Here is a 22,553-nt window from a genome sequence, read left to right as displayed (position 1 = left end):
CAGCAGGAAAGGTCCCCAAAATGTCTGCATAGTGAAAGTATGTCAAATGGAGTCCCCCAGATAAAACTGAGGGATTTTAACTCCAGAAAACAAGGTATCCCAAAAAAAGTAAATCACAGAACCAATGAAAGTGAAATGGGTAATAGGAAAAACAGGTTAGTGTAACTTTATCCCAGGAAAGAGGTCAGAGGAAAAATTCATGTCTTAGAAAAGTACAGGGGATAGGAAATTAATAATTTGAGTAGGCAAATGACAAGGAGGACAGATTAAAGATAAAAAATTCAAAGTAAAAAGAAAAAAATGCCAAACTAAGAGTAAAGTTCAAGATATAGGAATACTAGAAACAGAAGAAAAAAGTCCATTGACAGGGTACAGAGAAGGAATATTAGGTTCAAGTAGGACAAAGTAACCGAGATCCGACGCAAAGCATAAATCGAAATGAACTACAAAGATACAACAAACCAAACAGGTGATGGAGGAAAATGAAATAATATATCTGGAATACAAGAATGTATCAAATACCTGAGTAGCAAATAACAAAGATGGGTGTTACCTGAACCTAGATATACAGAGAAGAACCAGAAACGAAGTTGTGGGAAGAGCTGGTCAAAGACATACAATGAAAAGATAGGATCAGCAAAAGATTTGAAAGTAGGAGGCTGTGAATCCTACATCTGAAATGAACAAGTCAAATGGTGTACATTGACGGTAATTTTGCTCAACATCTGAGCAATTCTAGTAACCACTGAGGTTTCAGAAATGCAGATAGGAGAAATTTTATGCATTTAGATTCACAAAAGTGAATTAACAAAGAATGTTTACTTTTTTTTTAAATTAGGTGTGGTATTTAGGCCTTTGTAATTTCATACTTACACTCAAACACTGGGTTAATAACAATGGAAAATAGTTCTATTAAAGAAGCTATAATAGAGATGCAGTGACATATCCTAAAATTTCCTCATCTGGTTAGCAAAAGAAATCAAATTCATACAATACAAACAGAAATTCTTAGAATATGCTCTAACTGAAAGTTTAAAGATTTGCAGTTTTCTTTAAACCAAGAAAATAAAGATAAAAAAACAGACATTTCAAATGTTAATGAAAGTTTAAAATAATACGTGTAAAAATTGTATAATTTGTAATTGCAAATACACGCATGAATGACAAACAGTAATTAACTTGTATAATTAATGCCCTCAAAATGAGTGCTATGCATGAAGGATAAACAGCCCTCCTATTGAAAGAACAATGAAGTTTAATGCTGAGTATATTATAAGTTGGTGCAGTACAGGTTATTAAGAGGGGTGGAGTTTAATTCAAAGGCTTAACATGTGTAAAAAAAAATTTCAACACAGCACAAGGTTATATTCTCAGTTCTATCGAAAGATGAATAGTGTTTTTGAAATCTAACTTTTTTCCAACCACAAAAGGTTGCAATATTCAATAAAAAGAGTAATATTTAACTAACTTAAAGAAAGTCTAATTGCAAAATGCTAAGTTTTATTCATTTTTTTCAAACACAAGTAGTTATTAACTATGCATTTAATTGTGTACATTTAAGCAAAGATATACATTTATGATAAAGAAAATGGTTAACAGTGATGACAGATGGTTACCTAATAAATCACTCTTGGCTCAGTGCTTTTTATTTTGAATGAAATTTGTTTTCATTTTTTTTTTTATTTAGTAAGCAAGAAGTAGGATAATTATATAAAACAAATTCCACATTTTGTTATTTATCCCAACAAAAAGATACAGGGTGTTTAAAAAGTGAGTTTAGGTATCTGAAATAGGTAGTAGAGAAAACCATGTAGCAGACAAGCAAAGTAGTATCCATATACATGCAGAAGGATACTAGAACAGTGCCTTCAACCAGTTTCTTGAAATGCCACCAGAGGAAATCATCATAATAACAACTCTTCAATCCTGTTGTTATCATATTTGATAATCAAATTTTTCTTAACAAGGGAATAACATAAAACATATCCTTATCAATGGCTTCAGCATTAGTTCCAATGGTATCACTCAGTTTAAGAATGTTCATTGTATTATGGCAATAGACCCTCTTCTTCATAAAGCTTCAAACCAATAGTCAGAAAAGATGAGGTCACGGGAAAGAAAGTATGCCCCCACAATTGTAAGGTGGGCTCCAAAGGGGCTTGATAAACTTTAGAATTTCCAACAAGGTAAATAAATGTAGGGGGCCCAATTACTTCTTATGGGAGAGAGGGCATCTTTTCCAGTTATGCCACTGTCTAGAAAACATGGTGAGCATGCATAATAGTAGTAGTGGCCAGGTTGCTAAAATCAAGCAAGCATTACTTAACTGAAGAATGCTAAAGTAAAAAAAAGATTTGAAAAATCTTTGAAATCTTACTTGCTACAGTATCCAATACCAGTAATCATAAACGATGACTGTAAAATAGTGGACAGTTGATAAAATTGATGCCCTATGAATCCTACTTCCAAAACCCATAAGAATGCATTCCTTATAATTCCTTATCAAAGTTAACAAAATAATTCACTTGTACATATATGTTACACAGTACAACCTGCAGACTGTTCCAAGTACCCAAAATGTTCCCATCATCACCTTACACATATTTGTATATTGACTCTAATAAATATAGAAAAATGCGAAATATATTTTAAAAAAATTAAACATGCTAACAACTGTCAAACTAAGTTACACCAACCTTCTGGTAAATGATCTACAGAAAGTAATGTTTTTTTTTTTGTTTTGTTTACAAAAGTTATATCCTTAATATGTGTGACAGTTTTTTCTTAGAATGTCAGTAAAACACAAGTGTCAGATAAACTTTTACAGAGTAAAATCATTAATGCTGTATTTAAGTTTTATTTAAATGTTTTTAAATAAACATAAAATTAAGGCCTTGGTGTATGAAAAACAATTTTTCAGGTGATATGAGACATGCTCTATCTGACAACTTTGCATCTCTATAATAACCGTGCAGCATAATTTACATTGTAAAAGGCATCACTGAAAGCAAACCAGTCCTCCACACAATTTTCAATAATCCATCTAGTGTAAGATAATGATAATTTACCAATACCTATATTTCAACAGTCTGGTTGCATGTAAATCCATAGGTGCTGGCTGCATTCAACAAATCCTGACTGGTATGTCTTAGTATAGAATAGCAAGAATATCCACTTCATTCTCTAGCTGCTTGAGGTATGAACAACATGATTTGTGTCCCTTTTTCAAACAGATTATTCTTAATTATTTTGTATACTACTGTCTGGATTATAAAGATTGTCTTAGCTATTAGCTTTTGACTAAAGCACACCAGTCCTTCCAGAAAGCTTTCAGTAATTCATCTAACGTACATGAAATAGTTTCCTAGTACCACTTGCAACACTGATTATATAGAAATTCACAGGAGCCATCACCACTCACTGCCAACACTTAGGCTACTCTTTTACCAACAAATAGTTAGGATTAACCATCACATTGTAATATCCCCATGATTGAAAAGGCACGAGCATGCTTGGTGTGATGGAGATTCAAGCCACAGATTACAAATCGATTGAAAAGGCAAGCATGCTTGGTGTGATGGAGATTCAAGCCACAGATTACAAATCGAGTGCCTAAACCACCTGGCCATGCAGGGCCATCTCTGATCATAGCATATCTGACTGACCTGAGTGTATCAATATTTTGCATTGGAATGGACTGTTACATACCTTTCCAAATTTTTTATGTCAAACTACCCACAGAACACCAAAAAATGTAAAAATGTAGTAATATCAACCATGAGTTTGTTATGATTGCAGCTGTCATGTGACTTGTTGATTTTTAATATTCAGAATAAGTTTAATGTAATGTATGCATGTTTTGAATTACAAAACAAAAATACATATTTCATTAACAAAGCACCAATACAAAAATGTTCCCAAAACTATTTTAACAGTTATTCACTAATGTTTAAAAACAGTATGAAAATTAATGGAAGCAAATTAAGAAAGTTGATTTAAACACTAATTTTAATAAAGCATATGAAACTGGTGTTATAAACAAATCAGCAATAACTAAAGAGGTAATAACTGAGAAAGTTGTTAGCAGCACAATTTTAAATCTACTGAGAATTTCTGTTAGAAATTATATCATATGTAGAATCAACAATAAAACTTACATTTCAGGTCTTTCCTGGCATTATTCAACTTTATGAGAAGATTTTTTATTTCTGTATAATTCATCTTTTCTGCATGAGATGGCTAAATAAAACATTATAATAATTTCTTGTTGCTACATTAAATACACTTTTTACATGAAGAATGTAATATTTTTATATACTTTTGTAAGTCTGCATTAAGTACAAATAATAAACATTAGCACATATATTTTTCAATAACTTTAATATTATCTAATCTGCTTTACAGTTAAACAATAAAAGTTATTATAATAAATAATGACATTACATAAGAGTATAAAATTGTGTAACTTAATATTCTGCATGACCTACAAAAACCACAAACTACAAGAGTATTTTGTTAAACTTACCCTGAACCCGTGCTCCAATTCAAATATTTCCTCGAAAGTTCTTATTTTCTTTTTCAACACTAAGAAAAATAATATACACAGTAATAACTTTCTATTCTTTCAAATTAAAATCAAGCTAAAAGGGATTTATTTTATCAGTTACAACCATTTCTTTGCTACATACATGGCAGAATAGTTCCAAGTTCCATGCAAAAAATAAAAATGTTCTTTATACTTCGATGTTATGGCTTTATTTTCAATTCTTTCAATGGTAAAGAATTATCTTTAAACTTTTTTATGCATAAGTTACAAGTATAACTGAGCTTTGTTCTTGTCAAATGAATAAAACTATCAATATAAGAGAGAAGATCTTTTTACACTGAATGTAGTAGATATGCTGAAGAGGTTCCCTAGAATCTGTAGAAAAATGCTTACTGTGAATTTTCTTGTTCACTTGTTTCACAGTTACCATTTCTTCTTGCCACTTTCGAGGACTGGAAAATAATTTTATGTACATATATATATGTATGTATAAAAAATATGCAAGTAATACTTTAAAATATTATTAATTAACCGTAAAATAATTTTGTGAAAGAAGCTACCATCTCTCATTTACACTTGTGCTTAACTTCACAGTCTTCCTTAAGTATTTTTTTTATACTGAACAGCCAACTTATTATGAACATTACCTAACATTAGACTAAGCCCCATTTTGAAATAGCTATAACTTGGATTCAACCTGGTATATGCTCTATATGATGTGGGAAAATCTCATTTAAATGCAGCACACTGACTGAAGAAGTATTGTCTGCAGTTGGATCAAACATGTTGGAGAGGAGTTTAGCAGGCTAACTGGATCAAGATCTAGTGACTTTCCTGAACAAGGAAAAATGAATGCAGTTATCATATTCTTCAAATCAACTTTGAACAATAAGTGTGTGTTAGTTCATAAACGCAGCACTGAAGGGTGAGCATCATCAGTAACATTATCTCTATGTCTTGAAGCTACAGTCATCCCTAGTTGGATGTAACTCTCAATGAGATCCGTCAAATGTTTCCTGTTCTTAGTATACCACGTCATCTGTCTCCTGCTTCTGCCACTATAATGTTCCTCCACTTGTCCTTGGTTGCCATTCCATTGTTCTTAATGTCTACTTGTTATCAAAATACCTTGCTACATGCCCAGCCTACTTCCATTTAGTTCTTAGAATGAACCTCACTGCATCTATTATATTTCTTGTTTTTCTAATTCTGTCGTTTTGCCATCTGTCTTATAGCATTATATGAAGTATTTTTGCATGGTTTCTTTTACTTATCTCTTTTGTTAGTGTCCATGTTTGGCACCATATATTAAGACTGGTTGTAAACACTGATCCGTGATCTTTTTCTTCAAAGTAATGTAAATATCTAGTCCTCTATAATTTCTTCATACATTTCTAAATATTGCCATGTTGTCTTTATTCTTACCATAATTTCTTCCCTTATTATATTTTTTATTTGGAGGGATTTTCTCCTAAATATTTGTACTCTGACATTTTATCAATTTCTTCTTTCTCAGTTTGATGGAATCTGTGTCATAATAGTTATATATTTGTCTTCTTTCTTGTGTATTTTTAATCCTGCTTTCTTGCTACTGACATTCAAACTGTTTAATGGGAGTTTCATCTGTTTTTACTAAGTGAGTTCAATGAGCTTCCAAAGTTCAAAATTACTTCAAACTTTAAAAAAACATAACACTTTACACAATAAAGATATTTCCTCAATTAATGTTTTCATCACAGAAATGACATAAACTGTTTTACTTAATCAAAACTCAATAGCTAAAATTATTTCTGAAAAAGAAAACATCAAAGAGCTCTAAAATAACTAAATTCCACACAGAAATATAGTTAAGATTAACAAAGTAACTAAAAGCAATATCATATTGTTTTATGAGTAAATATACAATAAATGAAATTTCAAAAATTATTTACCTTTTTCTAAAGACATCCTGTTCAACAGGTGATGAGAGAGGAAGACTTGAGTCCACTTGTAAACTACTGAATACAGTACAGAACAAAAAATATGTATTTAACTAATTTTATAGTATACCAATACAGTGACCCATCCTTTTAAAAAATATGTATTTGTATGTTTAAAATTTGTAGAATTACTTCACATTTTAGCACAGTACTAACTTAAATTAAGATTCTTGTCATTACAAATTCAGAAAACCTAATAGAAGAAAATGATCAATTCTTTTATAACTGTCACTCCAAAATTCAATCTACATACTTTTGAAGGTAGTGAAATGACGGAGAAAGAGCAGCAGTGTCTTCACGACCAGGCCTGACTAATGGCCAGCTATGACGATGTTCTGACAATACTGGTTCTGAAAGAATTTATATACAAATGTTTGCCTTTCAAAAACTAAATTTTAATTTCACAGTCAAAAGCACATACATTACTATATTGCTTCTTAATCTGTTTTATAGGCAATGCATATTTACCTACTAAACATCTGTAATATTAAACTTTTATTAACTTGAATACATACGCACTCACATTCTCACACACACAAATTCTAAAACATGAAAACTCTAACTTTTAACCAAAATCTTTTAGTTTAAGTCAATTCATGATATGTAAGACATGCCCTTTATTGTGCCATAACTCATTAACAACCTTAGATCACTTCACAATGTATAATATTCTTTATTTTTTAACTAATTACTCAACCCAAGAAAAACCATTAATATATAATCCCAGTGTTAAAAGCTGTTTTCTTGGGCTAAGCAGCATGGTAAGTATATCTATGTCAATATAACATAATCTAAGAACTAGATCAGAAGAAAACTATAGTAAAGCTGAAATAATTCACCTAAACATATGCATTGACCATATCAGCACGAGCATTTATGTCATATTTACTTAGGTACACATTGTTAAGGATTATCATTTTTGGTTAATTAACTTCCTGAGAAGTGATTCTACAGTCATTTCACTTCTTTTTTTCACAGCAATACCTATGATAGTTTGCATTTTTTTTCTCATATTATGTCTGCTACAAAAAAGTTTGTTACACCTGATGAAACAATTCAGTTATGAAACTTTGAGACTAAAAAAAAGTATTTTACAGTTTGACACTTAAATAAAAAACATAAAATGCAAAATATTCTAAATAGATATAGCAAAAAAAATGCATAGTATATCAAGAAAAAGGTATAAAAATTTCTTATCACAATATTTCCACTAGATAACCTTTAAGTACAGGTTTTAACCAATAAAAAGAAGATCCAATGCAACTTAATAAATCTTTTTACACACATTGCATAAACAAGCATATTTCTAGGTTTAATCATTCATTTTCCTTCTAATGTCACAGTAAATTTAGTCCTTGTGAGAAATTCATAGCACAATCCCCACCTTTCTTAATACTGGTGTTTTCTTTTCACCTAAAATTTTAAAAGAAATTCACATACAGCATAACAACACGTGTACAGATTTCAGAACTGAGATCACTTCAGAAATATATACAACTTACAGTCACCTTGCTTACTTTTGATACAATTTACTTTCTTATTGTGCCACATAAATTTTATGGAAAAAATTAATGTTGAACTATTAAAATTAGTCTATTATGCAATTTCTGTTGCTTCAACTGCATGAAAGATTTTATGAAACCCAAAAATACACCATCCCTATGTTTTATGGTGGAATGATCATCGATATATATAATGCATGCACTCTGGAACATATTGTAATGCCCCTGGTTATTTTGTGGGGGTGAAGAGATACAGTAGTTTCTATCCACCCCTGGTTATTTTTCGTTCCCCGAAGGGGAACAAAATAATAAGTTAACCTAAATACCTATCCAGTATCAACCTACAAATCAACATATCGTAATGGGAAACACATAGGTTAGTTATTTAGGGTTCATTTTTAAAATCAGATACAAATTTATTTAAATGCAGGTCATGCAGTCATGAGTTGAATACACAAGTCACCATCTTGATGTAGGTTTACAGTTAGAATAAAAATTGACTTGGAGTCTCAGATACAAAATAACATACAAAACTTAATTTCAAAATATCCAAATACTCATTCAAGACTACAGTACCAAAACTATCTTGAAAATCTCCTTAAATAAAAGCATCAAATATTTCATTCTCAGCAAATAACTGTTCATTGATTAAACATTCAATAAAGTTCATTACGTCTGATACTATAGTATATAAATTATTAAACAAAATATGTGAAATACACATAGACATAGTTCAATTTAAACAATTTGGTTTATACTTCTGAAATATCTCCTAACAAAACTATTACTTTTTCAATAAATCTTACTAAATCTACCAACGAATTCTGTTTAGCATTATTATTCACACACATTATACATAACTTCCTAATGAAGCTGTTAGGCTAAAGATTGTAGCAACAGTTACTTAAAGATAATTTTTAAGGCAAATGTTTGTCAAATTTTGAAGAACAATCATCATCAGGACATTAACAGATTGAGAATTCAACTAGCAGTGTTGTTGTTGGAATCTGCAATAGAACTGGTTTTTAGGTCCAATAACAAAGCTTTTCATTCAAATTTCTGTATAATCATATGATGATTCAACTATTACTACATACATACTTTGCAAGTAGATCCTCCACCTAACTGGTTTGATTAAAATGAGTTATCAATCCAAACACCAAAACTAAATGATAACTGGTTATAGTCAAAATCTGTTAAATGGCAGCCTATATGATCAAAGTTCTGCTACATTTTTATTTATTTTTTATTTAGAACTCTCTTCCTTTACATGGTGTCAATGATATAAACTGTTGGTTTCTGCTCCATATATTGTAACTTGAAATGCATCTCAGTGCTTGCTTTAACATTTATGTTTCCGTAATTGGACAATCGTCTCTAGGATAATTAACATTTTTTTAAAATCAAAAATGTATTTCCAATAATACTTGCCTCCACTCACACTAAGTGTTACTAAACTACCATGGTTTCTTTCTTTACCATCTAAGTATTGGTCTGATTTTTGTTCTTACTCCAGTCTTTTATACCTCATTGAAATTGCCCTTGACAACATTTGTCTTGTGACACTCTCCACATGTATCAATGCACTCTCTATTCTGGTACAATATACAAACATCTTACTCAGATAATGTAATCACTTTTTTAAACTTACACCATCCCAGTCACTAACACCAGCTCCTAGTGGGGAAGCAGAGGTTAATACTATTGGAAATATATTTTCAATCAAGATAAATGTTAACTTCAAAAACACACCTACACTGACAGATAAATTGAAACAGTGGAGGGACCAGTGAGGGTATTTCCATACATAAAGCACCTGCATAAATCATAGATGTATATAGACAAGGTTGGTAACATAGTGAGAGAAATCACTAAATCTATAACAGGTATGCTTGTCATCTAGAACTTAGGTTCAGAAGAAAGGGTGTAACAGTATCTGAATGGTCACTACTACAGGCCAGCCCTAATCAGATAGCTGAGGTTCAACTACTCAAGGTTAAAATTAAGGGGTCAAAATACCTAAATCTGTGTCAGTGGCTAGGACAGTTAGAATGCAATGTTAGATAGAAGGATTATAGCAAAATTCCAAACCTGTAGCCATAAAATGATGTGTTCTGAACACCAAGATCACAATGAAAATGTAAGCAACACCAAAGTGGACAAACTTTCTTCTCCACCTGAAGAAGCTCAAAAAGGCAACACCCAAGGCACAAAATGGCAGATCTGGAATTATGAACATGCATCCTCTCTATCCAACTGAGTCAGCAAGAAGCATTCCATTTGCTTGTAGAATTACAGGGAGGACATGGAACCACTGTGCTCAACCAAGGACCCAAGATAGCACCACTCTGCATTTGGAATAAGGAAGATAACCAGAAACTGCTCAAAAAGAAGGGACAGGTACACCTCAACCAGATAGAGAAGTATTAAATCTAAACCAGTATTATGAGTGGGTTCCCATAGAGGCTGGTGCAGCTCCTACCTACAGCTGGGAAAACATCCAAAAATTTAGATGGTGGGGAGGGCTCATAACTTTGCACTTTTCTCCAAGAGTGAAGAAATTCATTCTAACACTTTGGAAGAAAACCTCTGTCCACCAGTTCAGTTACTGGAAATTGGTTGTAGTAAAGATTCCCTAGCTCCACTAGCAAAATCTGAGGGGTAATGTGCATTGGGGAGTACAGAGCAACAATGTTCTGGAAACAGTGTAATAAATGAACCAAATTCCATAATTTTTAAAAGCAAGCTGACCCCCTTTAGTTTTACTCATGATCATCCACAAGAGATGGTCCAGCATAGAATAGCAATAACCCTTGGTGAACACTCAGGTGGTCTTATAAAGCCCCTCATTTCTACAGAGCCTGTTGCAACTGGGAATAATAATGAGACAGAAGTTGTTAGTGTGGACGTGTAATGAGAAAAGCATATCTGCCTAAGTAACACTCACCCCAAAGTGAAATCCAGTGAAAAAGAGATAAGGGATTCAGGAAAAAGAAAACCAGTGGAAAGAAGGGAAAAAAAATACCCTTCGTTATTATTTAGAAGATGTGGTCAACACAGTCACTGAGGGGTAGGCAAAAACCTTTAAAAGAAACTGTCACATCATGTAAATAATAAGAGAAAAAAAATATTGGAAGAAGTCCACACACTAGCCTATACAATGTCCACAGTGACCAATTCAAATGAGCAGCTAAGAACATAGAAATATGATGAATATGATAACATGAGACTTGCAGCATACTCCTCTCTGGTAAAGATAGGCCAGAATAAGCAATATGGATCAATGTGCAAAACCACCTCATCAAGGTAATGTGGGATAACTCCTGAGAAACACAAGGATCCTAATGAATAGAAAGTCAATTTTTAATACCACAAAAGGAACCAGTGTGAGCTACATACCACCTGAGGACTCTGATAAGGCATAGCAAATAGTTGGGATCAAAACAGTCATAAAGGTGAGAAATAGCCCATAAATTAATTAGAGAGAAAGGTTTATCCCCTACCCTGGTTGCCAGAGTCTTAGGAAAGAAGGATCTATCCAGACAGAGTCGAACATAGGTACAATGTGCTGTTTATATGTAATGCAAATAAGTCAGACCTACAATGTCTACATGCCAGCAACAACAAAAAATATATTTTATAGAAAGGTAACAGACACACAGAGCATGATGCTAAAGGCTCATAGGGATGATGAGACAAAGCATGCAATTCCACCTTAATATCCCAGTTAGGCAAAAGAAAAGACCTTTCCGAATGAATAAGGTGAAAAGATTTATGTAGGCAAAAAAAAAAAAAAAACAGGGGACTCAAAAACCTTCTTATGTGTCAAAACTGAAGGGTAGTCAACAAAGCTGTCTCATATAGGGTAACAGTAGATAAATCAAGATCTTTTTCAAAAAGCTAGGTCCAAAAACCAGGACATGGTGGAAACAGTTGGATGAAGTGGGTTAATTTCCACTGAGATACCACTGGCAATAAATGTGCCATTTACACTGACAAATGGCTATTGTGTGTCTAAGGAGAGATTGAGCCACATACAAAATTTCAGAATTAAACCTTAATGTTGTGCAAAGGATCAAATAAAATCCAAGCATGATGTTTGAGCTTCTGAATGTCAGATCAAGACTGCTTCAACAGAGATGGCCAAAGAGGAAGTGGTGGACCCTCTTGAAGCTACTGAAAAAGAGGAAACTGTGGTTGCATCCACAAATATGAGACAATATATAATTCCCAATAAGGAGTGGATAAAATCACAGTGAAAACTCTGGGCAACAGATGAATTGGGAGAAAGCATATAAGTGCAAACCTGTTTAATTCTGACTGAATGCATTTATTGCCAAAGCCTGAGAATGAAGCATCAAAGACAAAAGAGCTTGTAGTTGAGAGTTCCAAGAGTGTCAAAATGTGTCAATCATTGGAGACTAGAACCAAAAGGAAATTCACTGAAAGACCTCATAATGTAGCATCTTTTCACTCAGGAGAATGTAGCTGGGCTAAGACAGACAATCTGCTACTACATTTATCATTCCCATAACATGGCAATCTGGAAAGCTAATAACATGGAAGTAAACTCAGTAGAGAACATCCAAAGTCCATAAACAAAGGACCCAAGAATGTGCCCCCCCTTGACAAGAAATGTAAGACACCACCATTTAATTGTTGGAATACATCATAATTATTTCACATTTCAAGTCAGGCAAAAATGAACCATTTCCCACAGAATAGCAAGGAGTTCTAAAATGTTAATTTGAAGGGAAGATTTGTCGTCCATCCATAGACTCTGGAATTCCCGACCATTGATATACACCCCTCATCCCTGCAGTGAAGCATCCATGAAAAGATGGGCCTTGTGACAAAAGGGCACCAATGATTGTGTGGATCAACCCAACCACTACCTGAGATCAAATATGTTGCTCCTAAATAGATTGGGATGACCCACTGGATCGAAAGCCACGTCCCATTGGTCATACAATAACCACTGAAGGGATTGCATGTCTGCCCATCCCAAAGAAACGAGAGATCAGCATAGTAGGATAAGGAATAGTAAGAGTATGACTGCTCCCTCTATAGTCTGAAGCTAGATGGGAATTGGCTAAGCCCAACTTAAGCACATGATGAAAAAGACCTTCATGTAAACAATATATTGAGCGAGCATTAGAATGAATTGCTCTCCTCTGATAAGAAAATACTCACCCTTTTGGTAGCCTCCAAGAGAATTTGGATGTGCAGTTCTGCCATCTGATAAGATGGTGCTATAAGTAACAAGTCATCCATATAATGATGTGTGTTCAGGCTCAAAGAAATGAAGGTGAGGAGAAAAAGCTTGCACAAAATGTAGAAATCAGAGGAAGGACTTTGCTATGGGAATGTGAAGGTATGTGTCTGTAACATCAAACGTGCTCATCCAGAGATCTAGTGAAAAATGCCATCATAGGCTGAGAAAGGACTCATGGTGAATTGAGAAGCATCCAAAAACTGGTTGAAATGAGAAAGATCAATGGCTGTATAACAATCTTCCATATATTTTAGGTACAAAAAAAAACTGGAATAAAATCACAGAAAAATGGGACTGACTCTTTCTATCACTCCCTTAATCAACAAATTCCACAGAGCTGGGGAACAAAGAATCACACTATGTGGATCTGCTGAAGGTGGAAACACCACAGGTTGAGAGATAAATAAGGTAGAGATGTGAACTGAATGATCAATTCTAACAGCAGAACATGAAAAACACATGGATTAGTGGTGAAGAAGTTCAGACTTCCAGAAAATGATGTACCCATGCACCTACAGACACTACTGGTACAGAACAGTCACCAACATCATTGGTACCAGACTGCCTAAGGGAGAAGAAATGAGGATGAGGAAAAACTCTATGTGAGTATTAACAGATCAGGGAACTGAAGACAGGGGTTGGGACATGTAACAAGCAGTTGAGCCTAGACTACACTAGCCAAAACTAAGTAAAGTCAAGAGGCTAAAGAACACAATTAAAAATGGAAATGGGTGACATCAAAACTAAATTTCAATGCCTCTGCAACACCTGCAAACAACAATGGATATGGAAGAGGAATCTCCAATAACTCACAGAGTCGAGTAGCAGGTAAATGAACACCAACCAAGATGGTATCTCTACCCAGTAAGTTCCAACAACACCCAAGCCAGGAAACCAGAGAGAGAGCAGAAGCTAACAATCTGTCCATTGTGGAAATCAGCAAAGTACCCAATTTGTCCACTAACTGATGTGTGGAATTCTGAGATTTTTTTAAACTTCTTTCCAACTTTTGTATGAAGCTTCTCATAACAGTAGTAAGAATCAGCCAAATTTTACAAAAATGAGATCTGTTCTTACTGATCACAGGCTTCAATCTGGAACTCCACATGTCCAAAAGGGGATGCAGCCTTTGTGAGCCTAAACAGACATCCTTCTAGCATTGATAAGCCAAATTGTACTGTTCCGACAAAAAGAGGGGAACAAGGCAACGCTATTGCCTCACATAATTGAGTGGTAAACCTTCCAGTACAAACAGCAATTACAGGAGAAGGAGAAAAAACTTAAGAGTCACCCTCTGACCTTTCTACTATTATGGAAGGAAAAGACTCAAAGGCAACTAGGGAATGCCCCAAATCCTCACAAACCTGAGTAACTAATTGAAGAAAAGAAGCAGGAGGTGGTTGTGAAGTTGAAGGAAAACAATGGAAAAATCAAATTAAAATCCTTCCCAAAATGACCTCAATCATCAAGAGAAACAGCCTCAGAACCCCCAGAAGAGACATCACCAGGCCAAATATATGTCTGCATCACAGACAGCCTCAACTGAGAATGGAATATGGGAGATCTGATTAGCCTTCATTCTGGCAACAGTAGCATGGGAATTTATGCCTAAAAACAGCATGTCAAATATTTAAAAAAAAATTATAATTGTAAAGAAATCCGCAAGGTAATGACACCAAAACTGCAATAATAATGTATCAAGCACAGTACTATATCAGAGAAAACTGTGATCAAATGCTTTGTCAAGAAATTTTGATTACATTATCTGAGTAAGGTGCTTTTATATAGTACCAAGATAGAAGGTACACTGATGTAGGTTGAATATATCATAAGATAAATATCGCTATGGGTATTTAAGCAGGGCATAAAAGACTGAAGCAAGTGAGACCAATGTTTAGTTGGAAAAAGTTGAAAACCTGAAGGTCAAGGAATAACTGTCAGTGTCAGTGGATATGTGTTTTGGAATGCCAGTAGTTGAGTGTTATATAATGAGAGCCAATCCAACAGAAAACCTGGCAGTGTTCTGACTGAACAGCAGAACCATAGGATATGGACAGAATCTATTCTGGATAACAACATACCAAGGAGTTAATGTCGGATGCTGGGACCTTCAAATAGGGGCAGAACTAAGACCCCCTGACAGAACCAACAAAAGTCAAAATGCAAATGACAACACAGGTGAATGCAGAAGCCAATAATAAAACCAATGTGCATGCTAATAATGGTTCCAGCTCATCATCAACAAAGGTGGTGATCCTGAAATCAGACCAACATTTAAACAGGCAAAAAAATGAAACTCTGGTAGTCAAGTCACAGCTGTGAGAGGAGATGAATATGATTTGGAACTTTCATTATACATTACCTTGTATGAATGTTTTTTGTCATTTGACATGTATGCATCACACATGAACATTCAAGAAAAATATCTTTCATTCACACAAGTATTTGTAATTTTCATAAATAGCTTCAAATTCTTCAATATGAAACTTTTGTTTTCTGCATACATTCACTCTTCTCTCCAAGTCATTTTAAAATTTTTACCAATTTCATGTATATTTCCTTCAGATCAGAGCCTTGGCAAGCTTCTAAATTAAAGCTACATACTACTTGTGTCTTTGTACACTTGTCACTTAAATGATTATAAATAAATGTTCCTTTGAAACTTAACAGTGATACAACAAAAATCAACAGGACAAAAGATTTTTTACCGAAACAAATCTCCATGTTTTACCACAGATACCAGCATATACATTATTTGAAGGAAATAATTCAGGAATTTCATTTTAAATGTACTGTTTTGTTAAAAAGACTTAGACCTGTAACAGAATTTCTGCATATTTGAGGTTTTCTTCATCATAATATAAAGCTTAAGGAAAATTATCCTACTCTGATTCAGCCACACTAACTTTTACAAAGTACTTCTGATACCTATAATTAACATTCTTTAGGAATGTACATGTTATGAATGGGACTGATTTAAAAAGAGTTTAAAATAAAAAAGAACAACCTACTATACCTGTTTCATCTGAGCTTTCATAAAGAGAAGTGAAATCCACAAGTGGTGAAGCATCTTTCGGCATATTATTTTCTCCAGGAGAGCCGTTTTTCTGCTCCTCTCCACCCTGCTCAAAATAATAGCTTTCCATGGGATGTAATTCCAACATTGGATGCGACAAACATCCTTCAATGTGATATGTGTTACTTCCTCTGCAATGATGGTAATAATGGTTATTACTGGGTTTATCAAGAATATGAAAATGTGGTTGATCCTTCATGGTATGATGTGCCCCACTGTCAGTAAAATTATTTCCTGACATGCTACAGAAATCACAGACTTTTGAATATTCAAGTGTTTCATGTTTATCTCGACAAACTTTTTCAAAGTGCACATTTTCTTTACAAATAACACAGTCAGACTGAACAAGTGGAAAATCACCATCAAGCAACAAATTGACACCAGTTGTCAGTTCATCAGGAATAGTATAGTTTATTCCCTTTCCTTCTGTTCTTGTTTGACCATTACTGTCCAAGTCTAGACTTCTGTACGAAGCTCTACTTGAAAAATGCCATGCCTTACCAACAGAAGATCTGTGAAACTATAAAAACAGTTTAAGATAAAATTATCAGAATGTTTCATACCTTTGTATTTTTGATTATTAAAATATATTCAAATTCAGAATTTAAAAACTTCATTTTAATTTTAAGAACTCTTCAATTTTTGATTTAATATATTGATTGATAACATCCATTACATGTCTTATTTTAAACAAAATTTCATAACCAGATGAAAAACTGAAAATAATTTAAAAAAAAAAAATTGTTTCAAAAGATACAGAAACTCAAGTATCTTCAAGTAGGAAGTAGAAAACCAGTTAATTATTCAAAATTTATGAGTGTCTAGATATTTTGAAATCAAAACATTTCCCTGTTCTACTCTTCATAAGTTTATGCATTAAACATGTACATGGTTACTTACCATAAAAAGAGCACCCACCATAATGTACAAGAAAACCTACACAAATATTAATTTCTAACATTGAAAACATTCATAAATATTGAGCATCAAACGTATGGTAAAATAACAACAATACATACATACATACGTGTGTGTGTGTGTGTGTGTGTGTGTATACACATGAAATTTACATAATGCACCAAAATTCTTAACATCACACAGATACATCTTAAAATATGTGCAGGAACTTCTAATATCATATATTCTAGACAGTTCTAGACAGCATTAGCATCATACATATACATTGATTTATAGCCTAAATCTTTGTGACTTCAGAACAATATGCTGCTTTTCTTGATACACATCAGTTGTACTTGTTTACAAAAACACAATTTACATGATGAAAATCAATAAAAACCAGCTTAATTATTGTTTGCAAACTGTTTAAAAGAGATTTATCTAAGGTTCTAATACATCTGGAATCTAAACACTGTCTTACAGGAGCAAGACGTTCAATGGTTCTTCGAGCTTCATGTACATCGTTAGCAACCTGTTGTTGTGACGATTCATTTGGCTGACTACCAACTTCAACAGGCAGGTCACAAGTCCTGTAATTACTAACATCCCAACGTTTTGCATGAGGTGGATGGGGACTTAAGTCAGTTATCTGTTTCTCTTGGTCAGCTATATCATGAACCTAAAACATTATTTAGAAAGCTGTTAAGGAACAATCTTGTATGTAACAATAAGTCAACCATGCACTGTTTCTCTACTGGAATCAAATATAACAATATAACACACACACAAAATTGTTAAAGCTTCATTTTTATCTCATGTTAAAAGCAGGCAAACTGTGTCAGCACAATTCTAATTCCAATTTGAAATCAGCAAATTAAGTTCAGGAATATACAAACATTTGAAGCTAAGTATATGATGTCTTATTTGTAGAACAGTCTGGTCATTTGATCAGTGTGAACCAATCAAACCAAACAATTAAAACATCCAACTACAATAATCAACTGAACTCAAAATAACCAGTAAACATTAAGAAAGAAAATGTGTCTTTGACAATCTACATAAATAACAATCTAAAATACTACAGGATAACAATGTAAGTGTTTACAAATAAAAACCCTATAAGCAACAAGATAGGAATACACAATTTTTTCAAAACATACATACATTGAGTTCTACAATACAACATATGTACAGAGGCAAAGTATTGTTCAAACCAATGAGTTTAACAGTATTTCATACCATGACCTACATTAAACACCTTAAGGACTAGATGTGTTAATAATATATTTTACTTAAAAAAAAAACTCTCACATGACAGAATACTCATCATCAAGAACAGACACATTCCTCATTATTTCCTGAAAGAAATTTAAAAATATAACTTAACAACTGCTTCTAGTTCAGTTAAACTTGAATGTATGAATCTTGATCATGACATCACAAGTCCTCACTTTCTTTCACAAACTAACTTCAATTTTTCTCTACCACACACTTGACTTTCACCTTTGTCCTTTTCATTTTTCTAAAGATATGCAAATTTATCTTCTATATTTCCTTTATTTACTATTTATCTTGGTTCATTTTGATTATCACATTTTTATCTTTACTTCGTATGTCACGGTTAGTTGTTTTCTTCATACCTCAGTATGTTTAGCCTTAGGATCAGCTTGAAATGCCTAGTTCCCAGATTTATATTTTCAGTGTTTTGTTTGTTTCCCATTTGTCACCTTTTAATTCTCCGAGTTAGTTTTACAATCTTTGTCATTTGTGGAGTCGTTTCTTTTTAGATCTCTTTAGAATTTTTAACAAAACTTTTATCTGTCACTATTTATTACCTTTTAATATGTTCTTATTTTCCTAAATGTAGTTTAAACTGACAATCTTCTAACACCTTCCAATGTATATTTTATTAGGAAATGATTATTTCCAATGAATTTTGTTACTGGTTGTACTTGAATGTGTACAGCGTGAGGTAAAAGTAAGAGAAATGCTATGTTAATCAGGGGTAGGAACATTACATTAATATTTTAACAGCACATTCTGATAATAAATTTTGGAGGCAAGTTACTTTTGCCTAACCTTGTATTTAGTAAGGTATTAGCTACCCAACTATTCCTTCCCAAAGCTATTTACATACATTTTACTCTCTCTCAATGACTCAATCAAAAAAAAAAAATTGCATTAATGTCACAGGCTTATAAGTTGTCCACAATAACATGTTGCTCATTTGACATTCAGCCTTGAAGGAAGAAGGTCCACCTTTTGGAAGTATTCCAGATGAGGGTTTTCTCTTGTTTGTCACATGTATACTGTGTTATGAGGTGACCACATTCAGTTATAAAATTAGCAATTGTAGAGGTGAATTTTATAAGTTTATAACTTTCACATGTTAATTTTCCTAAGAGCTGTCTCTGTAATAGCTTTTAATACAAAAACTATAATTCTTATTCACAAGGTGACAGATCAATGAATATAAAGTTAAAAATGGTTTAAAATTATTTGACTTTGAGGAATAAAACTTAAAGATTAATGTAAAATCTTCCAGGGTTAAAATAATGATTTTTTTTTAACACAAACATAGAAAAGTACCTTTTTATGATCTATTTTGTCTTGTACATTCCCTGAAGAAATTCTATAAGCAATTTCTTCATGACTACTGCAACGACGAATGGAGATCATATCCTCGCTCCTTGATCCCCAGTCCAAAATACGTTCTTCAGAGTTTGACCTTGGACTTTTTGGCTTATCTCCCAATTGCCCATGTTCTTTATGCTTTCTTTTATGGGACAAATGAACTGTGAAAAAAACTGAAATATCAGAACACCATTTACTGTAAATAAACACTATACTGATGCTAAGAAATATGCTGTTTTAAAGCAGTTAAAGAAAATATTTTAAGACGTACCAAAAGCTTACAAAAATCATAGAAATATATGAAACTTTATATCAGATAGAAATATTCTAAATAAAATACATTAATTATACCCACTTACAATTTTATAAGGCCTTCTCTTTTCCAATAAAACTTTTAGAACACTACAATTTATTTAATATACGAAATTTACAACAGGTATGCACAAAGATCTCTCCATCTATCTGAATGACATAATGTGAGTGCCCAACTAGTATGAACATGGATAACAATGGCACTATTTTTTGATCAGATGTACAAAGACATATTTCATCAGTAATTATTAACTGTGGCAATCAAAAAGAATTATGACAGCAGCTAAGAAAAACCAGCCAAATAAACAGTAACAGGAATGAGGAAAGGCTGTCTCAATTCATCAGTTCCTTCAACAACAGTCAGAACTGCTCCAGTTGTTCCATGAATGATGGTAACAAAAAAAAAAAGTGAAATGAACGCAAGTGACACAAAAAAACATTTTAATATTAAAATATGGACAATGAACCATTGGCAACAAGGGATATGACCTGGAAAGTTGAATTTCACCATTTGTGGAACTAAAACAATATAATAAGTATAAAAATTTTATCATGCTTGATGTTTTTTCAACAGTGTACCCTACTAGAGGTGGTATAATGGTGTGGATAACATTCTTTTAACAGGGTGAGTCTTTGAATAAATTTACAAATAAAATATAATCTTGCCAATCAAAACAAGGTTTTACCACAGATAAAAATATATCGATTATTAGAAAAAACTGATACAAGAAATTTACTTGAATGTACTGCCTGGTAAGAAAACTTGGATCTTGGAGACTATTTCTGCATACGAGTTTTCCTCATCATCATCTAAAGCATGCAAGTAAATTTATCAAACACTGATCAACTCTGTTTAAATTTTATGAAAACAGTTTACACAGAATGACATTAACTGCAGATATCAATCTGAATAATCTTCTGCAAACATCTTAGATCCAACTGCAAACCACTAAATTCAAAACATGTTATGACATCTTTGTTCTCATTAGTCCAGGCTATTACTGGGGCAAAATGTGGTTCAATCCAGTATTAGGTGAAGATTTTAATAAGTTGCTCAATCAATGTAATTATAAGTTGTCTTATTGGGAAAAACATAGCACTTGAAATCTAAAGAAACATTTGACTAAAATCAATAAAATTTTAATACAGATTACAACACAAATGACAGCTGAACAACACAAAAACACAGTAACAACAGCTTACCAATCTGCGATTCTCTCACTTGATCCCCAAAGACATATTTGGCTACTCTATGGTTCATGGCATTTTCCACAATTCTGAAACAAAATTTTATTTCATTTTAACATTCTCTAATAACTAAATCTAGCATAAAAATCTATACACAGTAGAAAAATTATGACAGTATAAGCTAACCAGTTGATACTTCTATAATAAAATGAGATATTTGAAGCCTATTGTTAATTCAGGTTAATGTTAGTTTTATTATGGCATGAAAAATGCAGAAGATTCTTGTTTTTCTTTCTAGTAGTGTATGTTTCTAAGTATATAAATTTTCTTATAAAATAATAATTAAACAGACAGAAATCTCTAAATGAAGTCATATATCATCAATTCGGAAAAGTAAACCAACAAAAATTAACAAGGAAAAGACAAATTGCTTATCAATTTCTGTTTGTTTTTTTTCTTAACTGCAAATCTACGTAATGGGTTATCTATGCTATGTCTAATACTGGTATCAAAACCCAATTATTAGCATTATAAATATTCAGAATTACTGTGTAGCCACTGGTGTGGGAGCATTCTTGTGTGATGTAATGTTTTTTATGTTTTAATCATTTGTTCAAGCAATCTTTTGTGAAATTTTTCAAACAGTAGAAATTTTGTCATTTTACTTTTATTACAACCATTTTATGCAAGACTTTCTAAGACAGTGGACCTCAACTCTTACAACTTCTTATAACAAGAGTTTGAATGTGCAGTTTTGCCAAGTGGTAGGTAAGGGCAAGAAGCCAACTGTCTATGTGATGAAGAATGTGAACACAGAGAGAGTGAAAATAATGTGAAGATAGCTCTAACTATCCAGAAAATATGTATGGGGCAAATGCAAGGCCAAATGGTAGAGGCATTAAACTGAAAAACCAGAATGCTGTGTATGAAACAGAGATAAAACCTTGAAGGTAAGCATTTGAAGTGTTAAATTTTGTTATCCACAGTCTGGATGAAAAGAGCCACTGAAGGGAAAAAACAACTCCACTGTAAACCAAGGAGGCTGAAAGAAGTGATTGAGAGGAGAAAGGTCAATGATCAGTCAGTGACTGCTCCTCTTTTTTCAGTTCTACAAAACAACACCAAGGATAAAAACCTTCAAGAG

The 22,553-nt window shown here is 32.9% G+C and overlaps 1 protein-coding gene across 22 annotated transcripts in view; it reads right to left on the bottom strand.

Annotated features, from left to right (window-relative positions):
* The window catches only part of LOC143256049 (protein FAM13A-like), an 84,617-nt gene that overhangs the window by 11,994 nt on the left and 50,070 nt on the right, over positions 1-22,553 (bottom strand). For 19 of the 22 annotated variants that reach the window (XR_013030973.1, XR_013030974.1, XR_013030976.1 and 16 more), the window contains 9 exons: positions 21,425-21,498; positions 19,865-20,070; positions 17,757-17,954; positions 16,319-16,898; positions 6,779-6,875; positions 6,478-6,543; positions 4,940-4,998; positions 4,526-4,584; positions 4,158-4,239 (listed from right to left, as the gene is read on the bottom strand). Coding sequence is in view for 15 of the 22 variants with exons in the window: in XM_076512684.1 (XP_076368799.1) it covers positions 4,158-4,239; positions 4,526-4,584; positions 4,940-4,998; positions 6,478-6,543; positions 6,779-6,875; positions 16,319-16,898; positions 17,757-17,954; positions 19,865-20,070; positions 21,425-21,498 (1,421 nt within the window). In the remaining 7 variants the exon portion in view is untranslated. The remainder of the gene's footprint in view (positions 1-4,157; positions 4,240-4,525; positions 4,585-4,939; positions 4,999-6,477; positions 6,544-6,778; positions 6,876-16,318; positions 16,899-17,756; positions 17,955-19,864; positions 20,071-21,424; positions 21,499-22,553) is intronic. The other 3 variants (XR_013030978.1, XM_076512692.1, XM_076512691.1) reach the window with 1 other exon arrangement.

The sequence above is a fragment of the Tachypleus tridentatus genome, chromosome 7 (assembly GCF_004210375.1).
Source record: "Tachypleus tridentatus isolate NWPU-2018 chromosome 7, ASM421037v1, whole genome shotgun sequence".
NCBI lineage: Eukaryota > Metazoa > Arthropoda > Merostomata > Xiphosura > Limulidae > Tachypleus > Tachypleus tridentatus.
Note: the sequence above shows the minus strand (reverse complement) of the source record. Positions and strands in the feature narration are given on the sequence as shown.